The 25,055-nt window shown below is 42.0% G+C and overlaps 1 protein-coding gene across 2 annotated transcripts in view; it reads left to right on the top strand.

Annotated features, from left to right (window-relative positions):
- Nucleotides 1-367: 367 nt before the first annotated feature.
- The window catches only part of LOC129776263 (fasciculation and elongation protein zeta-2), a 130,093-nt gene continuing 105,405 nt past the window's right edge, over nt 368-25,055 (top strand). Inside the window, exon 1 of one of the 2 annotated variants that reach the window (XM_055781810.1) lies at nt 368-1,020. In XM_055781810.1, coding sequence (XP_055637785.1) covers nt 557-1,020 — 464 coding nt within the window. In that variant the 5' untranslated portion in view covers nt 368-556. The remainder of the gene's footprint in view (nt 1,021-25,055) is intronic. The other variant, XM_055781811.1, reaches the window with a different exon arrangement.

The raw sequence follows: 25,055 nt of genomic DNA, 5'->3' as shown, positions 1-25,055 counted from the left end.
CGGCAAGTCGAAGTACCCGTTGCCGGTGTATGTGAATGTTTGCATAAGAACTGCTTGGAAGAATAATTGACGCAACGTGACGGGACGGAACGTGAACGTGATGTGGATGTTGTATGTGAATCGCCCTTTATTCGAACGAAGCCTACTATGTTCGGCTTTCGCGAATTTATGTGAAAAAGAATGGATGATTTTGTAAAATTTCATACTCATCCAGTTCATCCACTACTCTCGCATGAGGAAATGTAAAAATGGCGTATCCTAGCAATAACAAAACAAACAACCACCGCTCCTCAAACCGTAATCACCTTCTGTATGAAGTGATGATGTTGCTTCACCTGTTATACATATATAAGCGCCTTGCACACAACAAGATTAGCTTTACAGATTTTCTTCAAACTTCATCTGCGCAAGTATAGCAAAACTGTAATTTACAAAGTGACACATATCTTTTATCTTCGAGAGAATGTTAAAAGAAACGCAATTACTATATAGTCTATAAAACTGAGGAAGTGATACAAATATTCATCATTTCGTAATATAATAATAGGTGGAAGTAATGCGGGATCTTGCGAATAAAATGGCAGAGCTCAAATTTGAGGCACCGCTTGCCCAATGTGAAGAAACCGATGAATGGGGTCCGGTTGAATATTCTAATCAAAATAATTCGAAAAAGAATGCGAATAGTGCAGCGAATGTCAACAATTTGAAAATATGTTTAAAACTCCAAAAGGAAATTATTGATACGGAATGCTTGGAAGTAAATGACAATACACTACAAACTGTTGTTGAAAATTGTAATGGTAATGACGTCGCTATGAGAAGTGTGGATGTGAAAAATAAAATCAATAATATGAAGGACAACGTCGATAATTTTGCCGAAGGATTTACTGGAAGTCTCGAAGATTTAGTCAACACCTTCGACGAGAAAATAACAAAATGCTTTGGCAATTACGAACAATCAGTGGAAGAATTAGCACCTGTACAAGTTAGAACTCAAGATGAAATAATGAGTGAATGCCAGTGAGTATGCAATTAGAAAATTTATACATATATATTACACGAACATAGAAAAAAATATATAATTGATCTTAATAATGTAAATAATATAAATATAAAAATATGTAAAAAATTTAACTTTGTTTATGGTTCCTTCTTAAATTTAGTTGAAATTGCTGTACCAGCGAACTTTGTCCTGCCCAAAATTGATTTTATTTATTTAAATAATTTGAGCATTCATGATTCCTTTAGAATTTTATTTTTGATTGTATATTCGAGATCGATAAAAGATAACACAACTCGAATCTCAATTAGTAATTGAATGAAACATTTCTCGAATTCGATTGAATACTTTTTATTGATGAATTGTGGTAAATTACCTCCTTCTTTGCAAATAAATGCAATGAATAATTCTGGACGTTCGTAATTCCTTCTTTTTTTCCTTTATTTATTTAATTATGCTCAGATGGATAAAGAGCCATCATCAAGCAGTACATTTTTTAACTATTTAAATATATTATAACTACATAATCATTAACTTAAGTCTGATTTTTACAACTACAGAACAATAGAAAAATGTATAATTTATTCCTTCGTTGTCTCGTCGGTATTATCCTTGTCTGAAATAGTGCCTGTGGTGGGTCGTACAACTACATCACCAGGTGATGTAGCATCGGCTTTGGTAGTAAGTGCTTTCTTGCAATAGCTCCTGTAATTAACTTATCTCAACGGGCACTAAGTTCTGCTTATGTAATAGGAAAGGAAGGGAGAATGGACAAGTGGGAGTAGGAGATGCGACCTAAATAAAAATATTAGCGCTTCTTAGAAAGACATATATGGGGAACATAAAATTAAGGTCGCGAGTAGCTAACATATCGCGAACTGGCATGCGTGAGTGTACTCCTCGAGTCTCTAAATCGCCAACCAGTTTGATTCTTTCATTGCAAAATTCATTGCATGACCAAACAACGTGCTCGATGTCATGATATCCTTGACCACAATTGCATAAATTGTTAGTAGCAAGACCTATGCGGAAGAGATGCGCATTTAGCGCGGAATAATTGTACATCAATTTGGATATAATTCTAATAAAATCTTTGTCAAGATCTAACTATTTGTACCAGACCTTTGTTGAAACTTAGGGGATAATAGAGTATAGCAATCGGGAAAAGAATTCCCGATACGCTATTTGTCTTTCAAAAACTGTGCCCTGCATACTACCCATCTTTGCGAGTGTATCCGCTTTCTCATTACCAGGAATAGAGCAATGGGAAGGAATCCAAATGAAAGTGATTCGAATACTTTTATCAACAAGAAAATTCAATACATCCCTAATTTTGATAAGAAATTATGATGCTTTCGTCTGTTGTTTCATGGAATTGAATGGCTTGTATACCGCTAGGACTATCCGAGAAAATAAAATAGTGATCAGGGGGTAAGGACTCAATTGTCTTAATTGCATGATATATTGTAGCCAGATCGGCAAGTTTATGGAAACTAGATGCTGATGTTCGTTAAAGATACCAAAACTAGTGGATCCGTTGATTCTTGAACCAACAGTGAAAAACATTCTTGAAGAATTAATATGGTTATATTTTGAAACGAAAATATGACAAATTGTCGACGATCGAAGATGATCTGAAATGTCTCGAATTGCTTTCTTCATAGAAAGACCAAAATCAACAGAAGTTCGGGAAGCTCACATTATCGAAGATATCTGCTGAGTGTTTTATTTGTTGAGAAATGTAATGAGAGTACAGATCCATGGATCTCAACCGTTGATTCAATTCGAGAAACTTCTTACAATTCTGTAGTGGTAAAACACCTGCCAGGACTTCAAGGCTCATATTGTGTGTTGATTGCATGCACCCTAATGCAACGATACTGTATCCTCTCCAGTTTAATGATGTCGGTTTTAGCAGCAGAAAAGAAACAAAACGAACCATACTCCATGATTGACAGTATTGTAGTTTTGTACGGCCGTACAAAACCGGTCTTCTGGATGAGCACCCCACCATGTTCCAGTAACTGTCTGGAGAAAATTTGTGCTCTGTTGACATTTTTTATTCAGATACCCAATATGTTTTTCCCATGTACGTTTAGAATCAAGCCAAGCTCCAAGATATTTGAAGCTTGTGGATTGAAAGATGGTTTTGTTGAACAATTGATGCTGAAGTTCGGGAGGTTGTAGCTTCCTAGAAAATACAATCATTTCTGTTTTCTCAGTTGAGAATTCAATACCTAGCTTCACAGCCCATATAGATAAATTATTTAAGGAAATTTGAGGGAGTTCCATGTAACTAGTCCTAGAAACGGCATAATTTCCATGAGAAAAGTGCATGTGCTTTTCGGATAACAGAAAAAAAGAAAGTTGTTTAAAATTGGTGAAAATCCTAGGTTGTGAAGTTTGTCGGATAAAATTCTTATAGATACTGAGTCAAACGCCCCTTTGATTTCTATATAGGGGGGTCACTCTACGAAAAATGTAATGATTCATCAAGAGTTTTCGAACGCATATTACTTAAAAACGTTATTCCGACATATGTTGTGTTATATACCATTAGATAGGAAATTTATCCAGCATTTTGAAGTAGGACTACGTCTAACCGGAAGATATAGGGGGTGAAATGAAAATCTAGGCACTGAACAAGTAGGAACAAATGCAAGATTTGGAACGCTTATAACACGAGCATTTCTCAATAGATCGCAAAGGTGTTTGCATCAATAGATAGGAAATATATCTACGCATCTATGATAACGAATAACATTTCATTTTTCTTGAGATAAATAATTGAATAATTGTGAAATATCAAGCATTGTCCAAATGCACTATGTGCCCATTTTTGATTGGTTCACTTTGTGCTCCTTAAATCGTACCGACGAAACGGGCAACCAGAGCAGCAGCAAAATACAATGAAGCACGATTGGAAAGGAAAAAGAAAAAGACGGGTTGGTAATGTCGGGGACATAACCGGAGTGACGTAGGACTATACAAAGGGGACAGCTTTTGTTAAATATATATTTTAAATATATTGTTTTATTTTCTTCTCCTACGTGAATACCTACCTATCTACCTGAAAAATGGATTAGTTTACTGTTTACTCTTTATGAATATGTTGATGGTTCTGAAAAGAACCTTTGGTGTTGTGTTTTTGTTATCACTCGATATTCCCATCTTGTTCGGTTAAACCTTCCTGTTTAGCTATTGCGTTTGCCACTCGCCACAGCTTTCAAATTTGGAAAATTTCTTCCCATCCAGCTTGTGACATGTTGTTCAGTAAATTACATTTAATACGACGTGTCGGAGAAACACTTTGCCACTCACTGAAACTAATTGTTGCCTTGATGAGCGCCGAACCGAAGCTGCTCTGTTCTTGATGCGGGTTTTCTGATTGTCGTGAGCAGCTTTGCAAGCCAACTCGAGCACTCCGACGGCCGAAACTCTATAATCGTTGTTAGGTATACTGGTGCTCCGGCACCAATCCGTTCGGCCTAGTTACCCTTGCGGAGCAATCAGTGAATGCGACCAACAGGGAACTGGAGACCTGCACGGTTCGAGTGAGACTTTGCCTTTCCCTTAACTTGTCCTCCTTTGTTACGTCCACGATGCCGATTTACGGGTTTACGGTTTGAAAGAAAATAAAATATTTTTTTGGGGTCCGCGTGTTTTATACTCTAGCGGTACACACTCACAGGATAGAGACAAATCTGCAGACTCAGCCAGAGGGGCGAGTCCAACGAGACGAACGAATGAGCGTTAAAAGGGAGCGATGGCAAAAAAATACATTCATTACGATTTGTTCGCTCGTTGGATTCACATGCAGGCTAAAAAGGGTCCTTTTCAGGATCGCAAAATTATCTTCAATCTAAAGAGTTTATTGTTTTGTTATCACTCAATATCCCCATCTTGTTCGGCTAAACCTTTCTGTTTAGCAATTGCATTTGCCAGTCGCCACAGCTTTCACAGTTGGAAAATTTCTTCCCATCCAGCTTGTGACATATTTTACAGTAAATTACATTCAATGGCACGTCGCATTACCACCACTCAGTATCGGATTGGAGGTAATTTTAACCTGTAATTGAACATTTGCGATGACAGTGGTACAGTGTTGACTTTCAATGTGGGGTCATAATTTGGACCCCGAACTCTATGTTTACAAAAATGTCCAACTAAATATGTCGCACCTGTAGGTCCGTCCAATTAGCTAAATATCGAGATAAGTGTAAATTACTGTACTTTCAATCTAGAAGCAATTTAAGAATTGGTGAAAATCAATAAGCTCAGAACAACTGCCAAATTCACATACTCATCATATCCTGTCAAACAAATTATGAAAAAATCAATTTGTGTTTTATTATTATTTTGGATATTGTTTTAGAAAGCATTGAACTGTATTTCCTAAACTCTTTTTTGGAAGGTTTAATGGCCCTGAAAAGCGCCTTGTTTTATGGAAGGGTTCCAATTTAGAAAACTTAGTACTCGTGGTTTTGAAAAAAACCATTTCGAACGCCCTCGATGCCGCCTTGTTCTGGATTTGCCACCAAAGCAGTTTGTATAAAGAACAAACTTTTTTTCTGCTACCTGATGCCGTTTTGCGATTGCGTTTGCCACTCGCCACTCGCTGCAACTGCCTGTTGTCTTGATGTCCACCCAACCGAATGTGTTCTGTTCCGAATGCGGGTTTTCTTATCGTCGCGAGCAGCTTTGCCAGCTAACTCGATCACTTCGGCGGCCGAAACTATATAACGCCGGCTAGGTGGACTGGTGCACTGGTACTAACGCGCTCGGCCTAGCTACTCTTGCTGAGCAATTGGCGGATACACCTAAGGGGAACAGCACACCTTCATGGTTCGAGTGGGACTTTGCCTTTCCCTTCTCTTGTCCTCCTTTGTTACGTCCACGATGCCGATGCCGTACAACCACACGGGTTTACGGTTTGAAAGAAAATAAGATATTTTTTTGGGGTCCGCGTGTTTTATACTCTAGCGGTACACACTCACAGGATAGAGACAAATCTGCAGACTCAGCCAGAGGGGCGAGTCCAACGAGACGAACGAATGAGCGTTAAAAGGGAGCGATGGCAAAAAAATACATTCATTCTGTGTATATCATTCGTTTCGACAACACGTGATTTTCTCCACTCTCGCTTATAGCTACAGGTAGTTTTTAATTTTTGGTTTTTTTCCATTCTTTTTTTTTACCCGCATTGGAGGTGGATCGTCGTCACACGCTTTGGCGTGCTTGGTGGATATCGCCAAGAAAAGGAATATGGGGCGTCAGCGTTCCAGTACTTCAGCCACAGACGGCCCTTCGAAAAAGGTCCGGACTCAGTCCGCTGCCCCAGCGGATGCAGAAACAAATCAGCTGCTACAGACCAACCAATATTCGGTGCTCCCAGAGGACACTGGAAGCAACGATGCCGTCATCAAAAAGGAGCGCGTTCCCCCGCTGTTCACATCTAGGATGGACTTAGTGAAACTCGAGTCTGAGCTTTCCCAACAACATCTCAAACCGCGATTCAAGCTGTGTAGCGTGGGCATCAAAATCGTATGCTCCAGCCTAAAGGAGTATCAACAAGTCGGGGCCTACCTGAAAACCGAAGGCGTGCAGTTTTACACACACGATATGCAAGCGGCGAAACCTCTGAAGGTGGTTTTACGTGGACTACCGCCTGTCGGCCCGGAGGAAGTTAAAACTGAGCTGTCCAATCTTGGTTTGAAACCGGAGAACGTCTTCGCGATGACTCCTCGCCCAAACAACAACACGTGGAACCAGCTGTTCTTAGTACACTTCGCCAAGGGCACCACCAACATCAGTGATTTATTCCGCGTCATTGTATCATGGGAGCTGTATCGTCCCCAGCACCGAGATATCACACTGTGCACGAACTGCCAAAGGTTCGGACACGGTACCAAAAATTGCTACATGCAGGCTCGCTGTGGTAAATGTGCTGGGAATCATTCCACGGCGTCCTGTGGTCCGGCTGATGACCAAAAGTCGAAGTGTGCTAATTGTGACGGTGAACACCAAGCATCCAACCGATCCTGCCCTAAGCGAGCTGAATTCATCACCATCCGACAAAAGGCGACAACATCCAACCAGCCTGGTAGACGCAAGCGTAACGTTCGTCCCCCACCGATTACCTCGGATGCGGAGTATCCAGCTTTCCAGCAACTCCATCAGGTCCCAAATTTACACCCGCTTCCCCTCAACAGTCAGCGTAACACCAATACATCTCCTGCTACTAATCAAATCGATGAAGCAGTCCGCAATCGTCGTTCAGCACAGCCCCGCCTCGCAGCTGCTGCCACTCAACCGAATCAAGGGCACTCCTCCACCCCTCGTATGTCATACGCTGATGTGGCCGCTGGTGCAACCACGGACAGTACGCTATTCACCACACAGGAGATGCTAACTCTCGTGTTAGAAGTCATCACAATAATGCGTACCTGCAAAACTATACCTGAGCAGCTGCAAGCGGCTTTTTCACTGATTAGCAAATATGTCCCGTGAAGCTGTCAGCATTGCAAATTGGAACGCTTGCTCGCTGAGAAGCAAGCATATCGAGCTACTAGATTTCCTCAATAACAAGGAGATCGATGTTGCTGTCATCACCGAGACGCACCTTAAACCGGAAATCAACATCTTTCTTCCGGAGTTTCGGCTCCTAAGACTCGACAGAACCAGTGCAGATAAAGGGGGAGTGGCCGTTGCTGTGAGACGAAACATCGACTGCCGCCTGCTGCCGAACATTCAACTCAAAACCATCGAAGACATCGGTATCGAGGCTCGTACATCGATTGGGCCAATCATCATCATTGCGGCATACTGTCCTAAGCAAGTCAACATCAGGGACGGTTCAGCCGCACTGCTACGGAACGACTTGGCCAAGCTTACACGGCGGCGGGCGAAATACATCATCGCAGGAGACCTGAATGCTCGGCATGCGATTTGGGGTAACCGAAGGCAAAACCGGAACGGGATCATCCTTGCGGAGGACTTGGAGAGTGGTTATTACAATATCTTGGCGCCGAATAGTCCAACAAGAATTTCCAGATCGGGAGTTCACTCTATTCTGGACATTTTCCTGACCAACATGGCCATTTCCGAGGATCCACTCGTCTTCGAGGAACTGTCATCCGACCACTTCCCGATGGTGCTTAAGTTGGGTGCCTCTGCTGATACGGTGGCCAATCATTTCCGACGAAACTATCACCGAGCAAATTGGGGCGAGTTCCAACATGTTGTTGATAACAACATCACTCCCAATCAGCCTTTAGATTCTCCGGAGAACATTGACCTGGCGCTGGAATCCTTTCAACGAGCGATTACCACAGCTCGTGACAGGGCGGTTCCGCTTCAACAACATCAGGTGAGTACCTCTCTCCAAATAGATAGCACAACCAAACACATTATTCGTTTACGAAATATGTATCGACGTCAGTACCAGCGTACTGGCGATCGGAACAAAAAGATAACGTATACCAATCTGACTAGGGTAATCCAGGATAGGATTCGAGAGCTTCGAAATAGAGAATTTCGTGATAAACTCCGTCAAATTCCTCCTCATTCGAAACCCTTCTGGTCTTTGACTAAAGTTCTAAAAAAGAAACCAAAGCCTGTGCCTCCGCTTTTCTCATCTGGAGGTCCACATGAAGGTAACATTTTATTAACACCCATAGAAAAAACGAATGCGTTGGGGCAACAGTTTGTGTCGTCTCACAACCTCGGGCATAACATCATCAGTCCTCACGAGCATGACGTCATTGAGGGAGTCTCTGTGGTCGAACGATCAGAAAGTTTTATTCAGGAGGGGTCAGAAGTCACTGCTGATGAGCTGATTGGTCTTATCAGAGGATCAAAGAACATGAAGGCCCCCGGTTTTGACAACACTTTTAACATCGAGCTCAAGCATTTGAGCCACGGCTCATTTGCTTTTGTAGCAAAAATTTTAAATAGATGCTGGGAGCTTAGCTACTTCCCTTCTGTGTGGAAGTTAGCAAAAGTCATCCCAGTCCTGAAACCGGGAAAAGATCCTTCTGTCCCCAAGAGTTACCGACCCATCAGTTTACTCTCTGCCCTCTCCAAGCTTTTCGAGAAGTGTATTCAATCCCGAATTCTTTCTTTCGCAGATGAACATGGTATCTTTCCTGAGGAACAGTTTGTGTTCCGTAAGGGAAGATCCACCATACATCAACTCACTAGAGTTGTTAACATCATTCAGCGGAACAAGTCGGTATCCAAGACGACAGCAATGGCGCTCTTGGACATTGAAAAGGTCTTCGACAACGTATGGCATGTTGGTCTGGTGTTCATGCTACATTAATACAATTTTCCGATGTATTTGATAAAGATAATTAAAAATTATCTCTCTGATAGATCATTCCGGGTGTCCCTGTATAATGTGTGTTCAGAGCTATTCAACATAAATGCAGGTGTGCCCCAAAGAAGGATCCTTGGGCCCATTTTATATAACATATACACTGCAGACATTCCACCGCTTCCCGGTGATGGAACACTGTCTCAATTTGCTGATGACACCGCGATTATGTTTAAGGGTCGTATAACCAGCGCTCTGACTCGCAAACTACAGTGCGGTCTGGTTGCATTAACAGAATATTACACAAGTTGGAAAATTGTAATCAATGCGGGGAAGACCCAGACTATCCTTTTCCCGCATTCAAGGTCTCCTAAACTTGTTCCCACTGACAACGTGAGAATTCGGTTCGGAGACTCCCTTATTGAATGGTCCAAAGAAGTCACCTATTTAGGACTCACATTAGACAGTCATCTAATTTTCAAATCTCACGTTGATAAAACCGTCAACAAATGTAACATTTTACTTCGGTTCTTGTATCCTTTAATTTGCAGGTACTCGAAACTTTGTTTAAAGAATCAGATGGCTGTCTATAAACAGATATTCTATCCTGCCATTGAATATGCGGTTCCTGTTTGGAAGGGCTGTGCCCGGACACACAGACTGAAACTCCAACGCGTTCAAAACAAGATTCTTAAAATCATACTGAATTTGTCACCCTGGACGAGAACAACGGAGGTTCATGAAAGAGCCTGTCTGGATACCCTAGAAGTAAAGTTTGACAACGTCATACAAAAATTTGGAGAGAGGTTCTCCACTTCCGTGCATGAAATTGTATGTTTCATGTTTCTTTGTTTTTAAGAGGCTTTAAACTTTGCAGTTCATTCGCCTCCAATGAAATTGTACGGAATTTGTATATAGTAGTTTAAGGTCTTAGGGTAAGTAGGTAGTTTTATTATAACAATTAAAAAAATACAAATGTTTATCATTTAAAAAAAAAAATTAGATATAGTATAAACAAACAGTACCTAGCATTCTATTATGCAAATTAAGATGAACAAAGATGTGAAGCGTTAGCTGGCCAATTAAAATGTATAGAACTTTGTATTAACCAAAAACGTATAAGAAATATAAATGAATTTATGCAAAAAAAAAGACGGGTGGGTAATGTCGGGGACATAACCGGAGTGACGTAGGACTATACAAAAGGGACAGCTTTTGTTAAATATATATTTTAAATATATTGTTTTATTTTCTTCTACGTGAAAAGAAGGGTTATTTATGCGAATATTTCAATGATTTTTTGAATGGACAATGATTGGCACCATAGCGATATGTGGCACTGCTCCCCATGTGCCATTTCCGTTCAATGTGAAACATCTCGAGCACACTGACCAACCCTCGAGGGGAAAAAATGTCATTGGTAGGAAGGAGAAAAAAAACAAACGAATTCAATTTGCTCAACCGATTATCGTTTATTTAGCTAAGAAAAGCTTCCGAAAGCAGTATCGGTTACACCAGTTGTTTTTGACGTAGGACTACGTCTAACCGGAAGATATAGGGGGTGAAATGGAAATCTAGGCACTGAAGAAGTAGGAAAAAATGCAAGATTTGGAACGCTTATAACTCGAGCATTTCTCAATAGATCGCAAAGGTGTTTGCATCAATTGATAGGAAATATATCTACGCATCTATCATAACGAATAACATTTCATTTTTCTTGAGATAAATAATTGAATAATTGTGAAATATCAAGCATTGTCAAAATGCACTATGTGCCCATTTTTGATTGGTCCATTTTGTGCTCCTCAAATCGTACCGACCAAAACGGGTAACCAGAGCAGCAGCGAAATAGAATGAAGCACGATTGGAAAGGAAAAAGAAAAAAATTTACGAAACATTGGTCGCAGTCTCACACATGCGTAATTCTCGAGCCAGCCAGTCAGCTTAAAAATCCCCGCTCCGCTGCCGTAACGATCATTCTCATTCAAACCGTACACCACATCGGTTCGCATCACAACACATCAACAAACCAACACAAGCAGCCATATCTGGACATGGTAAAGGAGGAAAAGTGAAGGGAAAGGCAAAATCCCGTTCGAACCGTGTTGATCTGAAGTTCCCCGCAAGGGTAGCTAGGCCGAGCGCGTTAGTACCAGTGCACCAGTCCACCTAGCCGGCGTTATATAGTTTCGGCCGCCGAAGTGATCGAGTTAGCTGGCAAAGCTGCACGCGATGATAAGAAAACCCGCATTCGGAACAGAACACATTCGGTTCGGTGGACATCAAGACAACAGGCAGTTGCAGCGAGTGGCGAGTGGCAAACGCAATCGCAAAACGGCATCAGGTAGCAAAAGAAAAAAGTTTGTTCTTTATACAAACTGCTTTGGTGGCAAATCCAGAACAAGGCGACATCAAGGGCGTTCGAAATGGTTTTTTTCAAAACCACGAGTACTAAGTTTTCTAAATTGTAACCATTCCATAAAACAAGGCGCATTTCAGGGCCATTAAACCTTCCAAAAAAGAGTTTAGGAAATACAGTTCAATGCTTTCTAAAACATTATCCAAAATAATAATAAAACACAAATTGATTTTTTCATAATTTGTTTGCCAGGATCTGATGAGTATGTGAATTTGGCAGTTGTTCTGAGCTTATTGATAGTTGGGGACTTTCCTGATTATTCAATTTTCACCAATTCTTAAATTGTTTCCAGATTGAAAATACAGTAATTTACTATTAGTTCGACATTTAGCTAATTGGACGGACATGTAATGCGACTTATTTAGTTGGACATTTTTGTAAACATAGAGATCCAAATTATGACCCCACATTGAAAGTCGACACTGTACCACTGTAATCGCAAATGTTCAATTACAGGTTAAAATCGCCTCCAATGCGACACTGAGTGGCGCTTCGGCACGTCGCATTGAATGTAATTTACTGTACAACATGTCACAAAGCTGGATGGGAAGAAATTTTCTGTGAAAGCTGTGGCGAGTGGCAAACGCAATCGCTAAACAGAAAGGTTTAGCCGAACAAGATTGGGATATCGAGTGATAACAAAACAATAAACCCTTTAGATTGAAGATAATTGTGTGATCCTGAAAAGGACCCTTGTTAGCCTGCATGTGCATGTTGCCCTCGCTCCCTTTTAACGCTCATTCGTTCGTCTCGTTGGGCTCGCCCCTCTGGCTGAGTCTGCCGATTTGTCTCTATCCTGTGAGTGTGTACCGCTAGAGTATAAAACGCGCAGACCCCAAAAAATATCTTATTTTCTTTCAAACCGTAAACCCGTGTGGTTGTACGGCATCGGCATCGTGGACGTAACAAAGGAGGACAAGTTAAGGGAAAGGCAAAGTCTCACTCGAACCGTGCAGGTCTCCAGTTCCCTGTTGGTCGCATTCACTGATTGCTCCGCAAGGGTAACTAGGCCGAACGGATTGGTGCCGGAGCACCAGTATACCTAACAGCGATTATAGAGTTTCGGCCGTCGGAGTGCTCGAGTTGGCTTGCAAAGCTGCTCACGACAATCAGAAAACCCGCATCAAGAACAGAGCAGCTTCGGTTCGGCGCTCATCAAGGCAACAATTAGTTTCAGTGAGTGGCAAAGTGTTTCTCCGGCACGTCGCATTAAATGTAATTTACTGAACAACATGTCACAAGCTGGATGGGAAGAAATTTTTCAACTGTGAAAGCTATGGCGAGTGGCAAACGCAATAGCTAAACAGGAAGGTTTAACCGAACAAGATAGGAATATCGAGTGATAACAAAAACACAACACCAAAGGTTCTTTTCAGAACCATCAACGTGTTCATAAAGAGTAAACAGTAAACTAATCCATTTTTCAGGTAGATAGGTAGGTATTCACGTAGGAGAAGAAAATAAAACAAAATATTTAAAATATATATTTAGCAAAAGCTGTCCCCTTTGTATAGTCCTACGTCACTCCGGTTATGTCCCCGACATTACCCACCCGTCTTTTTTCCCTTCTACTCTATTGTGTTGTGATAGTGAAGTCGACTAAAAGAAAAACGTAAAAAAATGACCGGATAAAGTTTTGCTCTGTTTTCAGCTATAACAGACTTGGAAGCTTTGCGAAAAATTTTGTTTGCCGAATTGGTTTACGAAGGGTGGAAAATGGGTGCCAAATTTAACACATGTACTGTAAAACGACATATATGCAAATGTGCTTGGTCAGGCGTTTCTATCTACCTGAAAAATGGATTAGTTTACTGTTTACTCTTTATGAATATGTTAATGGTTCTGAAAAGAACCTTTGGTGTTGTGTTTTTGTTATCACTCGATATTCCCATCTTGTTCGGTTAAACCTTCCTGTTTAGCTATTGCGTTTGCCACTCGCCACAGCTTTCACAGTTGGAAAATTTCTTCCCATCCAGCTTGTGACATGTTGTTCAGTAAATTACATTTAATGCGACGTGCCGGAGAAACACTTTGCCACTCACTGAAACTAATTGTTGCTTTGATGAGCGCCGAACCGAAGCTGCTCTGTTCTTGATGCGGGTTTTCTGATTGTCGTGAGCAGCTTTGTAAGCCAACTCGAGCACTCCGACGGCCGAAACTCTATAATCGCTGTTAGGTATACTGGTACTCCGGCACCAATCCGTTCGGCCTAGTTACCCTTGCGGAGCAATCAGTGAATGCGACCAACAGGGAACTGGAGACCTGCACGGTTCGAGTGAGACTGTTTTAGAAAGCATTGAACTGTATTTCCTAAACTCTTTTTTGGAAGGTTTAATGGCCCTGAAAAGCGCCTTGTTTTATGGAATGGTTCCAATTTAGAAAACTTAGTACTCGTGGTTTTGAAAAAAACCATTTCGAACGCCCTCGATGCCGCCTTGTTCTGGATTTGCCACCAAAGCAGTTTGTATAAAGAACAAACGTTTTTCTTCTGCTACATGCTGCCGTTTTGCGATTGCGTTTGCCACTCGCTGCAACTGCCTGTTGTTGTCTTGATGTCCACCGAACCGAATGTGGTCTGTTCTGAATGCAGGTTTTCTTATCGTCGCGAGCAGCTTTGTCAGTCAACTCGATCACTTCAGCGGCCGAAACTATATAACGCCGGCTAGGTGGACTGGTGCACTGGTACTAACGCGCTCGGCCTAGCTACCCTTGCGGGGAACTCCAGATCAACACGGTTCGAGCGGGATTTTGCCTTTCCCTTCACTTTTCCTCCTTTACCATGTCCAGACATGGCTGCTTGGGTTGGTTTGTTGATGTGTTGTGATGCGAACCGATATGGTGTACGGTTTGAATGAGAATTATTGTTACGGCAGCGGAGCGGGGATTTTTAAGCTGACTGGCTGGCTCGAGAATTACACATGTGTGAGACTGCGACCAATGTTTCGTTCATTTTTTCTTTTTCTTTTCCAATCGTGCTTCATTCTATTTCGTTGCTGCTCTGGTTGCCCGGTTTGGTCGGTACGATTTGAGAAGCACAAAATGGACCAATCAAAAATGGGAACATAGTGCATTTTGAAAATGCTTGATATTTCACAATTATTCGATTATTTATCTCAAGAAAAATGAAATGTTATTCGTAATGATAGATGCGTAGATATATTTCCTATCAATTGATGCAAAAACCTTTGCGATCTATTGAGAAATGCTCGAGTTATAAGCGTTCCAAATCTTGCATTTTTTCCTACTTGTTCAGTGCCTAGATTTCCATTTCATCCCCTATATCTTCCGGTTAGACGTAGTCCTACGTCAAAAAAAATACATTCATTACGATTTGTTCGCTCGTTGGATTCACATGCAGGCTAAAAAGGGTCCTTTTCAGGATCACAAAATTATCTTCAATCTAAAGAGTTTATTGTTTTGTTGTCACTCGATATCCCCATCTTGTTCGGCTAAACCTTCCTGTTTAGCGATTGCATTTGCCACTCGCCACAGCTTTCACAGTTGGAAAATTTCTTCCCATCCAGCTTTTGACATATTTTACAGTAAATTACATTCAATGGCACGTCGCATTACCACCACTCAGTATCGGATTGGAGGTAATTTTAACCTGTAATTAAACATTTGCGATGACAGTGGTACAGTGTTGACTTTCAATGTGGGGTCATAATTTGGACCCCGAACTCTATGTTTACAAAAATGTCCAACTAAATATGTCGCACCTGTAGGTCCGTCCAATTAGCTAAATGTCGAGATAAGTGTAAATTACTGTACTCTCAATCTAGAAGCAATTTAAGAATTGGTGAAAATCAATAAGCTCAGAACAACTGCCAAATTCACATACTCATCATATCCTGGCAAACAAATTATGAAAAAATCAATTTGTGTTTTATTATTATTTTGGATATTGTTTTAGAAAGCATTGAACTGTATTTCCTAAACTCGTTTTTGGAAGTTTTAATGGCCCTGAAAAGCGCCTTGTTTTATGGAATTGTTCCAATTTAGAAAACTTAGTACTCGTGGTTTTGAAAAAAAAAACATTTCGAACGCCCTCGATGCCGCCTTGTTCTGGATTTGCCACCAAAGCAATTTGTATAAAGAACAAACTTTTTTCTTCTGCTACCTGATGCCGTTGTGCGATTGCGTTTGCCACTCGCCACTCGCTGCAACTGCCTGTTGTTGTCTTGATGTGTTCTGTTCTGAATGCGGTTTTTCTTATCGTCGCGAGCAGCTTTGCCAGCTAACTCGATCACTTCGGCGGCCGAAACTATATAACGCCGGCTAGGTGGACTGGTGCACTGGTACTAACGCGCTCGGCCTAGCTACCCTTGCGGTGCAATTGGCGGATACACCTCCGGGAAATTGCAGACCAATACGGTTGAGCGGGATTTTGCCTTTCCCTTCTCTTGTCCTCCTTTGTTACGTCCACGATGCCGATGCCGTACAACCACACGGGTTTAAGGTTTGAAAGAAAATAAGATATTTTTTTGGGGTCCGCGTGTTTTATACTCTAGCGGTACACACTCACAGGATAGAGACAAATCGGCAGACTCTGCCAGAGGGGCGAGTCCAACGAGACGAACGAATGAGCGTTCTTGGGCCCTTGATTTTCATTCTCTTCGTCAATGATCTCGCCAGCCGGCTGAGGTCTGGTAAGCTTTTCTACGCTGATGACCTAAAAATATTTAGGAAAATCTCTTCCATATTAGACTGCTATGCTCTACAAGCTGACGTGAATGAATTGGTTGCATGGTGTGCTGATAATGGCATGGAGTTGAACATCAGCAAGTGCAAGACAATCACATTTACAAGGCGCCAATCGTTTCTGTCCCATGACTACATAATCGGTTCTGCTGTTATCGATCGCGTTACCTCCATTCGAGATCTCGGGGTAATTCTCGACATCAAACTAAAGTTTACCGAACACATCAACAACGTCATCGCAAAAGGATACGCTGTTCTAGGGTTTATCCGGCGGAACACGCAGTCCTTCCGTGACCCGTACACGCTGAAGGCTCTGTACAGCTCAATGGTTCGAAGTGTCCTTGAATACGCAGCATGCGTGTGGGCTCCTTACCATACAACGCACATCATCAGGATCGAAAAAGTGCAACGCTGTTTTATTCGCTACGCCTTAAGACAACTGCCATGGAATGATCCCGCTCATCTTCCTGATTACGAAAGTCGCTGCATGCTTATTGACATAGAAACGCTTTCGGCGAGGCGGAAGAAAATTCAACGTCTGTTCGTCTTCGATTTACTGTCCGGAAACATCGACTGTGCGGAGTTAATCAGCGTGATACGGTTTTACGCTCCCACCAGACAGCTCCGCGAAAGACAGCTATTGGCGATACGGCCGCATACAACGTCGTACGGGCACAACTGTCCTTTGTCCAGCTGCTTCCGTGCGTTTAATGAAGTTCAATGTCACTTCGATTTTAATGTATCTAAATGTGTTTTTAAACGTAGAATTATGAATATTAGGTAGTATTTAAGATTTGTCAGTTTGTGAGATGTTTTTTTTAAATCTAAGACGAAGTGAAATAAATAAAAAAAAGGGAGCGATGGCAAAAAAATACATTCATTACGATTTGTTCGCTCGTTGGATTCACATGCAGGCTAAAAAGGGTCCTTTTCAGGATCACAAAATTATCTTCAATCTAAAGAGTTTATTGTTTTGTTATCACTCGATATCCCCATCTTGTTCGGCTAAACCTTTCTGTTTAGCGATTGCGTTTGCCACTCGCCATAGCTTTCACAGTTGGAAAATTTCTTCCCATCCAGCTTTGTGACATGTTGTACAGTAAATTACATTCAATGCAACGTGCCGAAGCGCCACTCAGTGTCGCATTGGAGGCGATTTTAACCTGTAATTGAGCATTTGCGATGACAGTGGTATAGTGTCGACTTTCAATGTGGGGTCATAATTTGGATCTCTATGTTTACAAAAATGTCCAACTAAATAAGTCGCATTACATGTCCGTCCAATTAGCTAAATGTCGAACTAATTGTAAATTACTGTACTTTCAATCTGGAAACAATTTAAGAATTGGTGAAAATTGAATAAACAGGAAAGTCCCCAACTATCAATAAGCTCAGAACAACTGCCAAATTCACATACTCATCAGATCCTGGCAAACAAATTATGAAAAAATCAATTTGTGTTTAATTTTTATTTTTGGTTAACCAGCTGCCGAGGCATCCAGACGTAGAGTTGTTTGCGTCTATTGTACCGTTACAACAATACCGTTATTGGCTTCGTGACTGGTGGAGTGCTTTTGTTTTCACCCAAGCGGGTTTGTGAATGTCGCGTGTGATCCGTGTGGAAAAGCGGAATACCAGTGCCACAATCAGCGGAGAACAAAGGCTGCTACAGCGGACGCTGTGACCTTTTGCTGGTGTCGGATTATCGGCATTGTTTTTCTTGCATTGCCGTATTATCACCGAGGTATACCGATTCATCGCATTATTGGCCGATACACCATCTCGTCTGTATCAACGTGGTCTGCCGTTCGATTTGGTGCAACGAGGTACATATAAAATAAATATAAATATAAGATTAGAAAATTAGAGAACATTGATTATAATGGAGAATGATGAGGGATCTCCAGAAATGGAGACCTCCGACTCTGAAACCAATTCAAAAAAAGTAAATGGGAAAAAACATAAACGAGTCCCTCCTACAGAATGTAGTTCGTCTGGGGACGAATCTGCTCATCCTACCAAGCCCCCCTCGAAAAAAATTGCCTCCTCCCTCCTCCCTGAACTCCCCAAAACTCCCACTCCTCCTCTCCCACCATCGATTTCATTTCCTTCTTCTGATATTTCCGAGCCAGTTCCAACCTCGTCCTCGTCTTCCTCTTCTGTTGTATCCTCTCCCCGTGTCAAGGTTTATCCAGAAGATGCACCTGGAACTGGTCCCTGGGTTGTTTTCTTCCGGCCCAAACCAAACGGAAAAGCACTGAATGTTATTCAGATCACGAAAGATCTGACAAGATACTACTCCTCCGTGATCGAAATTTTAAAAGTTAGACCGAACAAACTGCGTGTTATCGTGAGTGACCGGAAACATGCAAACGGTATTGTGATCGACCAGAGGTTCACCCTAGAGTATCGTGTCTACGTGCCGTCCCATGACGTAGAAATCTCGGGGGTGGTAACTGAAACGGGTCTGACGTGTAAAATGATAAAAGAAGGATTTGGAAAATTTAAAAAACTCCCTTTGGTGAGTGTTAAAATCTTGGACTGCCGCCAACTAGGGAAAGTCTCCCAAGAAGGGGGAGAAACTAAATTCACGCCGTCCGACTCGTTTCGAGTAACTTTTGCTGGTTCCGCCCTCCCTGACTACGTCATGGTGGATAAATTGAGGCTGCCTATGCGACTCTTCGTGCCAAAGCCCATGACTTGCCAAAAATGCAAGTCAGTTGGCCACACTTCAGCTTATTGTGCCAACAAGGAGCGCTGTGCCACTTGCGGAGAGCAACATGTGGGCGAATCCTGCAGTGCGACTGAGCATAAGTGTCCATATTGCGGAGGAACTCCACATGTACTCTCAGCTTGTGAAACTTACAAGAGTCGCTGGGAGAAACAGAAGCGCTCTTTAAAGGAACGCTCGAAACGCACATTTGCGGAAATTTTAAAGGGCGCTTCTCCACTGGCCCAGCAGCAACAACAACCAATCTACACACACAATGTTTTCTCTACGTTGCCAGTTGATGAAATGGAAGCGGACACAGCTAGCGGGGGCACACCGCTTATTTTCAAAGGGAATCCCCGGCGCAAAAATGTGACCACTCCCAAAATTCAAGAACAAGTCCCCCCGGTGATACCCCCTGTTAGCTTGCCTAAAAAATCGAGTGCAGCGGACAAGCAAAATCAGGTTCCTCCTGGCTTCCGTGGGAATAGTTCATCTTTGAACAAACCAGCACTCGAGGGGACATCAAAAACCCCAACTGTCCCTGTTTTTCCGTCCAGTTCAACTTCCCAATCGGGATTTATAAAGTTGTCTGACCTTGTGGATCAAATCTTCACGTGTTTTAATGTTTCCGACTCCATCAGAACCATTGTTATCTCAATGCTTCCAGTATTAAAGACAATTTTGCAACAATTGATGCAAACATGGCCCCTCCTTGCAATGATTATCTCTCTTGATGTCTAATTCAAATAGAGAGGTCGGAGATATCACTGTTTTACAGTGGAATTGTCGTAGTCTTATCCCTAAATTGGATACATTCAAATTTTTAATTCATAACTCCAATTGTGATGTTTTTGCTCTGTCCGAAACTTGGCTTTCTTCGCGAGATGATCTCTCTTTCCACGATTTCAATATTATACGCTTGGACCGTGATGACAGATACGGAGGGGTGCTATTGGGGATCAATAAGTACCACTCATTTTTTCGAATTGACCTTCCACCTATTGGAGGGATCGAAGCTGTTGCTTGTCATGCAAACATCAGAGGCAAAGACCTCTGTATTGTCAGCTTGTATTGGCCTCCGAGAGCTGCGGTTAGCCGCAAGCAACTTGTTGACATGTGCTCACTCCTTCCTGAGCCACGATTGATCTTGGGAGACTTCAACTCTCACGGAACTGCCTGGGGGGAACAGTACGACGACAATCGTTCATCGTTGATCTATGACCTTTGTAACAGCTTCAATATGACCGTTTTGAATACTGAGGAAACAACACGTGTACCTAAACCTCCTGCTAATCCAAGTGCTCTTGACCTCTCGCTTTGCTCGAATTCACTATCGTTAGATTGCAAGTGGAATGTAATCCAGGATCCCAACGGTAGTGACCACTTGCCAATCAAAATTTCTATCACCAATGGGTTGAATTCTTCTGAATCAATAAACATGGCATACGACCTCACAAGACACATTGACTGGAAAAAATATGCGGACGCGATTGCTCTAGCCATCAATTCCAGAGATGGCTTACCTCCATTGGAGGAGTATAACTTCCTTTCTCGTTTGATCTATGACAGCGCGGTTCGCGCTCAAACGAAACCCATCCCAGGCTCCACTATTCGTCGAAGGCCTCCCAATCCATGGTGGGATAGCCAATGTTCCAAGCTTTATCAGGATAAATCGAACGCATTCAAAGCTTTTCGGAAACGTGGAACCCCTGAAAATTTTCAGACGTATTTGGACCTTGAAAATCAATTTAAAAACTTGATCAAAGGGAAAAAACGTGCTTATTGGCGAAATTTCGTGGGAGGTTTGTCACGAGAAACGTCAATGAAAAAATTATGGAAAGTGGCTCGAAACATGAGAAATCGCTCTTCAACGAATGAAAGCGAAGAATATTCACATCGATGGATTTTTAATTTTGCACGGAAGGTTTGTCCTGATTCCGCTCCTGTGCAAAAAATTGTTCGAGATATACCACAAGGTAGGTGCGATCTTGATTCCGAGTTTTCGATGGTAGAATTCTCTCTTGCTCTGCTTTCTTGTAACAATTCTGCTCCGGGATCGGATAGAATTAAGTTCAACTTGCTGAAAAACCTCCCTGATGTGGCGAAACATCGCTTGTTGAATTTATTCAATCGGTTTCTGGAGAATAATATTGTTCCAGATGATTGGAGACAAGTACGAGTTATAGCTATTCAAAAACCCGGAAAACCCGCGTCCGACTTCAATTCGTACCGCCCAATAGCAATGCTGTCTTGTATACGGAAATTGTTGGAGAAAATGATCTTGTTTCGCCTTGATCGATGGGTTGAAACGAATGGCCTACTCTCAGATACACAATATGGGTTCCGCAGGGGCAAGGGGACGAATGATTGTCTTGCGTTGCTTTCTTCAGAAATTCAAATGGCTTACGCCGAAAAAAAACAAATGGCTTCAGTATTCTTGGACATAAAGGGGGCTTTCGATTCTGTTTCAATAGAGGTTTTGTCGGACAAATTACACTCTCGGGGTCTGCCGCCTCTATTGAATAATATGTTATATAACTTGCTTTGTGAGAAACATTTGAACTTTTCTCACGGAGATTCGGCAGTAAGTCGGGTCTCTTACATGGGCCTCCCCCAGGGCTCATGTTTAAGCCCCCTTTTGTACAACTTCTATGTAAGCGACATCGACAATTGCCTTACACAAAATTGCAGCCTAAGACAACTTGCAGATGATGGAGTGGTGTCTGTCGTAGGATCAAACGAATCCGACCTGCAAGGACCCTTACAAGATACTTTGAACAATTTTTCAACCTGGGCCATTGGGCTAGGGATCGAATTCTCCACGGAGAAAACAGAGATGGTGGTTTTTTCTAGGAAGCATAGACCAGCAAAACCAAAGCTTCAACTTTTGGGTAAACCGATCACTCATGCTATGTCATTCAAGTATCTTGGGGTCTGGTTCGACTCTAAATGTACTTGGGGGGCCCATATTAGGTATCTGAGTAAAAAATGCCAACAAAGAATAAACTTTCTCCGTACAATTACCGGCACATGGTGGGGAGCCCATCCAGAAGATCTTATAATGTTGTATAGAACAACTATTCTCTCAGTGATGGAGTATGGCAGTTTCTGTTTTCAATCAGCTGCCAAAACACACCTCATTAAACTCGAGCGAATTCAGTATCTTTGTCTCCGTATTGCGTTGGGATGTATGCCCTCAACGCATACCATGAGTCTCGAGGTTTTGGCAGGCCTACTCCCACTAAAAGATCGCTTCAATTTATTATCTCTTCGGTTCTTCATCCGGTGTAAGGTTATGAACCCATTGGTGATCGGAAATTTTGAGCAGCTGATCGAGCTAAATTTTCACTCCGGATTCATGAGTTCATATCATGAATTCATCTCCATGCAGGTTGATCCTTCTTCGTATATTCCCAACCGTGTTTGTTTCCTTGACTACATCAATTCCTCTGTGCATTTTGATCTGTCCATGAAGCAAGATATCCATGAATATTCAGATTACCAACGATCGAGGATCGCTCCAACGATCTTCGATGAAAAGTATGGGGGTATCAATTGTGATAATATGTACTTTACTGATGGGTCCACTATAAACGAGTCCACAGGATTTGGAGTGTTCAACGAATTTTTTAGCACCTCACACAGTCTTCAGAATCCTTGCTCAGTGTATATTGCTGAATTGGCAGCAATTCATTGGGCGCTGGACAGCGTCGCCTCACGACCTGTTGAACACTATTACATTGTAACGGATAGTCTTAGCTCTGTCGAAGCTATCCGTTCAGTGAGGCCGGAAAAGCACTCGCCGTACTTCCTTGAGAGAATACGAGAAATTTTGAGTGCTTTATCGAGACGCTGTTATGTCATTACCTTTATCTGGGTCCCTTCACATTGCTCCATTCCGGGTAATGAGAGGGCTGACTCATTAGCAAAGGTAGGTGCAATTGAAGGCGATATTTATCAGCGTCAAATCGCCTTCAATGAATTTTATTCTTTAGTCCGCAAAAATACCATCGCTAACTGGCAACGCAAGTTTAATGAAGATGAATTGGGCCGGTGGTTTCACTCGATTATCCCTAAGGTTAGCCTCAAACCGTGGTTCAAAAGTCTAGACTTGAGTCGGGACTTTATTCGCACCTTCTCCCGACTCATGTCCAATCACTGTTCGTTAGACGCGTTACTCTTTCGTTTCAATCTGGCCGGTAGCAATCTCTGCATTTGTGGCCGAGGTTACCACGACATCGAACACGTTGTTTGGGCGTGTGAGGTGTATCTTGTTGCCAGATCGAATTTAGAAAACTCCCTTCGGGCTAGAGGAAGGCAGCCCAATGTGCCGGTGAGAGATGTGTTGGCTCGGTTAGACCTTGATTACATGTCCCATATATATGTTTTCCTTAAAGCTATAGATCTTCGTGTGTGATTGTCCCTACATCCTTATACCCTCCTTTCCTTCCTTTGCGGGTAATTCGTCCCCTTGCTATAAATAGTAGAATAAGTTGAAATGTAAATACACTATAGATATACGAATAGATTTAAGAAATGAGTGTTCATCAACATTGTTACAATTCCCTTATATCCCATCCTTCTCCTAAAAATATGTCACCCTCCTAAACTCGAGTACACCGCGAGTAATCGGTTTTCCACCTTACTAACCATAGATCTAAGAAAATTGTTTATATATATAGTTTTAAAATTATATTTAAGAATTCGGCTCCTTTAAACTTAAGTAACTGAGCCTGTAAAAATAAACGAATTAATAAAAAAAAAAAAAATTTTTATTTTGGATATTGTTTTAGAAAGCATTGAACTGTATTTCCTAAACTCTTTTTTGGAAGGTTTAATGGCCCTGAAAAGCGCCTTGTTTTATGGAATGGTTCCAATTTAGAAAACTTAGTACTCGTGGTTTTGAAAAAACCCATTTCGAACGCCCTCGATGCCGCCTTGTTCGGGATTTGCCACCAAAGCAGTTTGTACAAAGAACAAACTTTTGACGTAGGACTACGTCTAACCGGAAGATATAGGGGGTGAAATGGAAATCTAGGCACTGAACAAGTAGGAAAAAATGCAAGATTTGGAACGCTTATAACTCGAGCATTTCTCAATAGATCGCAAAGGTTTTTGCATCAATTGATAGGAAATATATCTACGCATCTATCATAACGAATAACATTTCATTTTTCTTGAGATAAATAATTGAATAATTGTGAAATATCAAGCATTGTCCAAATGCACTATGTGCCCATTTTTGATTGGTCCATTTTGTGCTCCTCAAATCGTACCGACCAAAACGGGCAACCAGAGCAGCAGCGAAATAGAATGAAGCACGATTGGAAAGGAAAAAGAAAAAAATGAGGGAAACATTGGTCGCAGTCTCACACATGCGTAATTCTCGAGCTAGCCAGTCAGCTTAAAAATCCCCGCTCCGCTGCCGTAACGATCATTCTTTGTGTGGACACCGACTGGACAACATCGTTGCTGGACGAGCTGGACGGCGAGGGATCGAGTGCCTTTCTCAAGGCAAGAGGGCGGAGGTGGTAGCGCTGGAGTAGAGTAGAGTAGAATTTTCAAAGGGCCTTTCTCAAGGCTAGAGACGAATGAACTGCAAAAGTTTAAAGTCTCTATAATACAATACCTTCCTTCCTTCCGTAACGATCATTCTCATCCAAACCGTACACCACATCGGTTCGCATCACAACACATCAACAAACCAACCCAAGCAACCATGTCTGGACATGGTAAAGGAGGAAAAGTGAAGGGAAAGGCAAAATCCCGCTCGAATCGTGTTGATCTGGAGTTCCCCGCAAGGGTAGCTAGGCCAAGCGCGTTAGTACCAGTGTACCAGTCCACCTAGCCGGCGTTATATAGTTTCGGCCGCCGAAGTGATCGAGTTAGCTGGCAAAGCTGCTCG

The sequence above is a fragment of the Toxorhynchites rutilus genome, chromosome 3 (assembly GCF_029784135.1).
Source record: "Toxorhynchites rutilus septentrionalis strain SRP chromosome 3, ASM2978413v1, whole genome shotgun sequence".
Classification (NCBI taxonomy): Eukaryota; Metazoa; Arthropoda; class Insecta; order Diptera; family Culicidae; genus Toxorhynchites; species Toxorhynchites rutilus.
This window is presented reverse-complemented; position numbering and strand designations above follow the sequence as displayed.